This window comes from Ciona intestinalis, unplaced genomic scaffold (assembly GCF_000224145.3).
Source record: "Ciona intestinalis unplaced genomic scaffold, KH HT000101.2, whole genome shotgun sequence".
Lineage (NCBI taxonomy): Eukaryota > Metazoa > Chordata > Ascidiacea > Phlebobranchia > Cionidae > Ciona > Ciona intestinalis.
Window position 1 is genome coordinate 149,963 of NW_004190423.2, and position 7,769 is coordinate 157,731.

Below are 7,769 nucleotides of genomic sequence, written 5' to 3' on the forward strand. Positions count from 1 at the left end.
CCCATCAGCACCCGTACCATCTTACCCCATCAACGCCTGTACCATCTTACCCCCATCGACACCCGTACCATCTTACTCCGTTAACAGCTGTACCATCTTACCCCCATCGACACCCGTACCATCTTACTCCATTACCAACCGTACCATTTTACCCCACAGGTTATAATGGGCAAGGTTGTATGCAACATGGCCGACATCACATTGGTTCCATTCACGTTTGCAATTATTGATCATAATGGTGATTGTTACGCTGTGACTGTGTATAACCTGGCTAGGGTAAGTATGTATTGTATAAAGAGATACTTTGTTGCTTAAATTAGCTTCTTTAGTATAAAATGTTAAATTAAACTAACCATTGTTTTGTCTGCTATTCGCTTAATGTAAAACAAGAGTATGGAAAAGAAATATTGGTAAAAATATTGTAATTGATCTCAAACTTTAATAAGTAACATATAACAACACACCATGTTGTAATAGCTGCATTATATTTAATAAATTTACTCACCTTCTACCTGTATGAGTGGTTGGGTTGTGCTGAGTCTTTATTAGCTGACACATCATTGTGATTTTGTTGAGTCATCAAAGATTTAATTTTTGCTGACTTTTTATTAATCAGCAATAAGTTTGCTGAGTAATGATTATTCAGCAGTATAATTAATTAATGTATCTAACTTTGTGGGGGACTGTTTTTTTTTCTTAAAATATCATAGACTCATAATTATTACCCCAATTTTATCTAATATTTATGAAATTTTTGCTGACTTTTTAATTAATTAACAATATGTTATATTTATCCTTTTTAACCATGTAACTTTATGAGTGATAATTTTTTGTATTATGCCATTTTTTAATAGGATTATAAAAGCTAAAATCTCCCCAACTTCCAGGGCAAAGGAATGATAATTGGTGATTCTGTCGCGATACCGGAACCCTTCATGACTCATCATAAAATTGAATGGAGCGTTACTGCTGACTCAGCAAAAAAATGGGACTTTCGTAACATAAGAGTCGATAACCCTATTGTTCTAATTGTTAACGGACGTAAACTAACACAGGAGCATTGTGGGTCAACAATCGCTGCGATGATACCTAGTCAGGCGTCGTGATTAGGCGTGACATAAACATATTATAAATGTCAGCAGAGCGTTTCAAAAACATAGAAATGTTGCCAGATGAATATTCACAAAATTGCTGTGTCTGGCGTAACATGAACATATTATAAAATGCTGGTGGAAATTGTGCGAAAATATAACTATTATAAAATACTGATATAATATTGAGTGGAAATTTGTGAAATATGGAGTGAAATTCTATATGAGTTGGTTCTATAGAATTATCCCAGATTTGGTTCATTAGTTATATTGTCATGAAATAGAAATATTATAAATGCAGTAAGATATCTATTGCAACATGAGATATCTATGTTTGATGTGTTTCGTATATTGCTGCTGTGTTGTTTAAATAAACGTTGCATGTAATTTTGTGGTTTCTGTATGTCATGTACAACCCACGTATGTAACTTATATATCCTCGCACGTCGTGACAGTCATTATAACACGGGTGTTCTGTTTCATTCACCTTGTACCCCCTTACAAGTTACCACATATGTAACTTATTTATCCTCGCATGGCGGGGAAACGACAGTTGTTATAACATGGGTGTTCTGTTTTATACACCTCGTGCCCGCTTACAAGTTACCACGTAAAGGCACGTATGTAACTTTGTGGGTGATTGTTTTCTGTTTGACTGTCATTATGGACAACTCATTAGTGACCACTGGGTTGGAGCAATCTTGCCCAAGGACACATACCACCACAATGGTAACAGCCTCGAGCCTTGAACCCGATACCCTCTGGTTACAAGGAAAGCGCTCTAAGCCACGACGTTACGCATCCATGGTCGCCACTCCCATGCCCAGTGTCGAGTTACCCATGTTATGACAACTGTCAGTGTAGATTCCAGTCACCACAGTGAGCCTTGAACCAGTGACCCTTAAGTCTAAAAACTCTACAATAAACTTATAACATAAAGAACTGAAAAACTACTTTTCAAAATTTATTAGACACATATTGCACAAGAACATTGAAATTTAAAACTACATTAAAATAAAATTAATAATTTACTTCAATCTTTTCTATAACACATTAGTAATCATAAATACTTAATATAAATTAACAGAAATGAAAGGAAAAAATTCTGTACCCTATCTACATAAAAATAACATAAAGCAACATAAAATACTATAACAGAACATAGAAATCAAATAATATGTTTTAAGTGACTTTTGTTTGGAAAAAACCTTTTTATGAGCGTGAAGAGAAATGTTCTGTGAGATGGGGAATCCCCTGATGACATCATCATGCATATACCTTCAATAGTTGAGGTGTATGGAGAATATTGTTTGTTGGTGGTTGGCAGTTGTTGCAGGGCTTGAAAGGCCTAGGGTATGAAAGGTATGTGATTATTTAAACTGCTGCAGCACGGTAAATGCACTAGTTTTTTAACAACTGAACTGCAGTGTTGAAGTGGTTGATACTGTGAGCAGGGAATTTATAGGAAAGAATAAACACGAGACACACCATATTTATAGCGGCAAAAAAACGATACGAAAAAGGCACTCGTGTACGCTTCGACGCACACACACGTGGCAGGTCGCGACATTGTTAACACCATAATGCTGGTTATAGACATAAACACAACATGCTTTCTAAAACAGCTCTTCTGGCATTTATTTGCTAACCAAGTTTTAACATCCTATACAAGCTGTCCTAATGGGTGAATAACACTCAACACTTAACAGGCAAAATACTTGTAACAATGAAATAAACATCAAAACCCAAATAAATGGCAGAAAAAACTTAAAGAAAACTATAATGTGTTCACTCACAGCATTGTTTAGTAGTTCACCATAAGTGTATTTACTACTTAAATAAACCAACCACAAATACATCGTGCCTGCTTATGAGTTAAGAGTTACCACGTATGTCACTTTGTGATTGCAACCTAAAGACAGTACAAACTACAAACCTTCTCAGCCTCTTCCAGGGACTCAGTCGTCGTATCCAACCTCGCCAACCATTGCTTCACGTACATGGATAACGCTTTCGCGCTTAATCGGATTTCTGGGAAACAAGTTTACCAATTACTCCAGGAAAAATGTGATTCAGGCCAGAGTTGCTCATTATTTTAAAACAAGTTTGTAATTTGAAAATATTTGGAACCTATGCCAGTATTACATGCCACCACACTAAACACCCTAAGTAATTAATTAGTAAACATTACAACCAGTATAAAAGTCCAACACCTATGCGCTATATTAATATAATTAAATATTTATTTGGGCAATAACGCTTATACTAAGACACACACATATACATATATATATATGTGGGACATTACAGTATATTACACCACAAAAAATAATAATAAAAAATAAAATAGAAAATAATAATAAAAAAATGAGTAATAATAAAAAAATGAGCGCCCACTTGTGAAAAGAAGAGAGTAATTAACCGATATTCAGTTGCATGTCAAATATATATATATGAGATATTATAAATACAACAATATAATACACCACACAAATATATATATATGAGATATTATAAATACAACAATATAATACACCACACATATATATATATATGAGATATTATAAATACAACAATATAATACACCACACATATATATATATATGAGATATTATAAATACAACAATATAATACATCACTCACCCATGGGAATCTGTGATTGCCTACTTATCCCAATGCTCCCAAGTATTCCTGTCTTTACTTTATCTACACCCATCTTATCCAGGGTTGGTAAAATAGATGCCACAGTATCATACACACTATGTACGGTGAACCCTGTTATAATACAAGTTGTAGATTGTTAGTTTGTATCATATATAATGCATAATAGAATGGGGGAAGATGGGATACCTTTTCATTCTATTTTCTCGCTCCATTTGGTAGTAAACAAAGAACATTCAAAGATTTGTAAAACTGTATCCTCACGACTCCCATAGACTGTTGTTAATTGTTTAAAACACGATCAAAATATCTAAATATTAGGTGCTTAAGGTGTCCCATCTTACCCCACCCTACTACATGTATGTAATAAATATAATGTATGTATTCTGCTTCTGTCAAGCATATTTAATATATAAATATATTTTAAACACATCTGCATATCCGTGTTTTAACAATTGTCGTTTTGCTGCTAATTCCCCCCTTTGCTGTTTTAATTAATTTGATATCCACTATGTATTCAGGAAATAAATAAGTTGATATATATGACATCACAAACATAATAGTGACATACCTGGTTGTGATTGTGTAGCAACCATCTTCATTATGATGTCACACACATATAGATAATGGTCCCATATGACAAACAACTTGCTCACATCACCTTCACTGTTGATAGATAGCAAAGTTTCAAATAATCATCCCATAATACTCAAGATAGTAAACACTAACCACAGTGTATGTACCTGGTTATAGTAGGGGACCATGTATAAAAAGGCACAATATTTAAAGCCAATGCTAAACCACTGGTTCCTAACCTATGTAGTATAACTAAGGTGCTTTTACATACACAATGCTATATCAGGTTAACAGTTTAAATTTTAATTGAAACAAGTTATTAGTAACCACCGGGTTATAATTATGAAAAAATCACCCACATAGTAACATACTTGGTAACTCGTAAGCTGGCACGAGGTGTATGAACACCCGTGTTATAACGACTGTCGTTTTTCGGGCACGCGAGAGTACAGTAACCTACATCACATATTTATGTAGCAATGATGCGATGTAATAGAAGAACGAATAATTCAAAATATTTTTTAATATGTGGATTTTAAATAACCCCAATAAGCATTAAACGATCAGTTTCACATCGTTATTCTGCAGTATTGCACGCTTAATGCCATGGTGTGTTTCGTGGCCACACGGTGTCCTCTTTACCTTGGTTGCCACGACGATAGAAGATATGAGTCAGCGATCGCTGAGTCGCAAAGTTTCTCCCGATGTGCTGACTCATCATTGATGACATCATCGTTGCCGTAGAAACCATGAATCATATGCTGACTCATGGAATTCACATGGAGTGTGAGGAGATTCCCGTGAAGCAAACTTGATTTTATGAAATCCTTCATGAAAAATAAAGTTTAAATAAAATAACAGTTCAACCAAATAGTTTGAGAAAAAATCCCCTTCATATTAGCAACTTGTACACACTTATAATACACTTGACAGCAACAACACTACATATAAGCAAAGCATATTATTACTTTCATATTTGCCACTGGTTTATTGAAAGCTCCGATAATATTTTCCCACCAACAATGGACGTCGTCTTTGTCACGTGATCGCGCACATGAAGCTGAAACGGGAAATATCATGGATGTAAAGATCATGAAAATATTATAACAAAAACACACCACAGAAATATATATAGCGTGGTGTTCTGATTCACACATCTCGTGCTTGCTTGTGGTAATTATATAAATCATGAACGATTAAAGCTTGTAAATTATCTTTTAACGACTCATCTGACAAGGTTGTTAAACTTGAACCAAAAACAACATGAACTTAAACATATAATACAGCATAGAAGCCTCAAGTATCTAACGCTGAGTAGCAGCAATGAGCCTTGATCCAGGTACCCTGATGTTACACCTATGTTACACACCCCTACCCACCATTTAGATAGTTTTGTATGGAAGCCTCAAGTATTCTTGTAGCGTGATCGGCACAAGTTACAATGTTACAAGCAGCAGTGATGCACGATAACAGTGTTGCCGGAGAAAAACATCGAGATTGAAGGTAAACACAATCCTGGGAATGATGTTTGTTGGGGTGATATATTTATTGTAAGGTTTCAAATTATATACTTTATTATGTTCTAATATGGTAAAGACAGCCTGTATGGGACATATAAACTTTGGTCATTTAAAATCACAAATACCAACAATTGCCAGAAGATCTTTTTCACATTTATAATACACCTGGCAACAACAACATATACCAACAATTGCCAGAAGATCTCTTTCACATTTATAATACACCTGGCACCAACAACATATACCAACAATTGCCAGAAGACCTTTTTCACACTTATAATACACCTGGCAACAACAACATATACCAACAATTGCCAGAAGATCTCTTTCACATTTATAATACACCTGGCAGCAACAACATATACCAACCATTGCCAGAAGATCTTTTTCACACTTATAATACACCTTGCAGCAACAACATATACCAACCATTGCCAGAAGATCTCTTTCACATTTATAATACACCTGGCAACAACAACATATACCAACAATTGCCAGAAGACCTTTTTCACATTTATAATACACCTGGCAGCAACAACATATACCAACAATTGCCAGAAGATCTCTTTCACATTTATAATACACCTGGCAGCAACAACATATACCAACAATTGCCAGAAGATCTCTTTCACATTTATAATACACCTGGCAACAACAACATATACCAACAATTGCCAGAAGATCTCTTTCACATTTATAATACACCTGGCAACAACAACATATACCAACAATTGCCAGAAGATCTCTTTCACATTTATAATACACCTGGCAGCAACAACATATACCAACAATTGCCAGAAGATCTCTTTCACATTTATAATACACCTGGCAGCAACAACATATACCAACAATTGCCAGAAGATCTCTTTCACACTTATAATACACCTGGCAGCAACAACATATACCAACAATTGCCAGAAGATCTCTTTCACACTTATAATACACCTGGCAGCAACAACATATACCAACAATTGCCACGATCTTTCAACTTATAATACACCTGACAGAAACAACATTTGGACCGTGGCGGCGAGTCCTCACAAGCCGGGCACACACTGTTCCGTGAAAGTACGTTGGTGATTAATGACATCACGGGGTCATGAAAGGTCGTGGGGAGAAAGTTTAGAAAGTCGAAGAAAGTTGAGATGAGAGAGGTTAGGTGCGGGGTGTCGGCGGGGTCTGGGGGTAATGGTAGTGTTAGATCTTGGGAGCGGTGACCATGAATAAGCCTATTCTGCATGTGTGGGCAGAGGTCTTACAGTTTGGCATGCCAAAGTTAAGATAAGTGAGGTTTAGTGGTGGGTGTCAACAGGGTCTGTTGGTATTGTTGTGTTAAGGTTGTGGGCATGGGGGCTCGCCATAGATAAGCCTATTCTGCATGTGGGGTATGGTAATTGCATGGTAACCGCATGGATAACCCTATTCCATTCTATACGATTCCACAACAAGGCACGCCAAGGATGTACGTTTATTACCCCAACACCCAGGGTGCTACCATCTAGACCCCACTGAGACAGTTTATAGACACTCAATAATAGAGATTCTATTCTATAGGGGTCATAGTTGGTCTATTATTCCAACAACTGAGGTGCTACCACAATGACAACATTAGATATTAAAACTTGACAGCGCGCATAAGGACCACACAACCAACTTACCCCCAGTAGATGCCATCTCAATACTCTCCATTGTCCGTTCAGTCAACCGACCAACCATCTGTCCCACCACATGTGCCATCTTCCCCACCATATCTTCATGTTTGACCTTCTGTAGGATCCTCCCAACACAACGGATGTATGATTGGCGTTTCATCCATATTGATGCTTCGTTTATTATAGGGGGTGGGTAGGAGGAGGAGGTTGCTGGGGGATATGGGGTGGGGGTTAGTATGGAACACAAGGCTCAAATAAGACCATGATCA

At 36.4% G+C, this 7,769-nt stretch overlaps 2 protein-coding genes across 5 annotated transcripts in view; one reads left to right on the top strand and one right to left on the bottom strand.

Annotated features, from left to right (window-relative positions):
• The window catches only part of LOC100184802 (tetratricopeptide repeat protein 5-like), a 10,994-nt gene extending 9,516 nt beyond the window's left edge, over window positions 1-1,478 (top strand). For 2 of the 3 annotated variants that reach the window (XM_002124633.5, XM_026838650.1), the window contains exons 6-7: window positions 160-276; window positions 888-1,458. In XM_002124633.5, the coding sequence (XP_002124669.3) occupies window positions 160-276; window positions 888-1,106 (336 nt within the window). In that variant the 3' untranslated portion in view covers window positions 1,107-1,458. Of the gene's footprint in view, window positions 1-159; window positions 277-887 lie in introns of all 3 variants that reach the window. The other variant, XM_026838649.1, reaches the window with a different exon arrangement.
• A 564-nt stretch (window positions 1,479-2,042) lies between these two features.
• The window catches only part of LOC104266591 (ectopic P granules protein 5 homolog), a 14,950-nt gene continuing 9,223 nt past the window's right edge, over window positions 2,043-7,769 (bottom strand). For both annotated transcript variants that reach the window (XM_026838642.1, XM_026838641.1), the window contains exons 16-23: window positions 6,849-7,027; window positions 5,708-5,843; window positions 5,297-5,388; window positions 4,971-5,155; window positions 4,324-4,418; window positions 3,735-3,866; window positions 3,028-3,122; window positions 2,043-2,439 (exon numbers count right to left, since the gene is read on the bottom strand). In XM_026838642.1, the coding sequence (XP_026694443.1) occupies window positions 2,260-2,439; window positions 3,028-3,122; window positions 3,735-3,866; window positions 4,324-4,418; window positions 4,971-5,155; window positions 5,297-5,388; window positions 5,708-5,843; window positions 6,849-7,027 (1,094 nt within the window). In that variant the 3' untranslated portion in view covers window positions 2,043-2,259. The remainder of the gene's footprint in view (window positions 2,440-3,027; window positions 3,123-3,734; window positions 3,867-4,323; window positions 4,419-4,970; window positions 5,156-5,296; window positions 5,389-5,707; window positions 5,844-6,848; window positions 7,028-7,769) is intronic.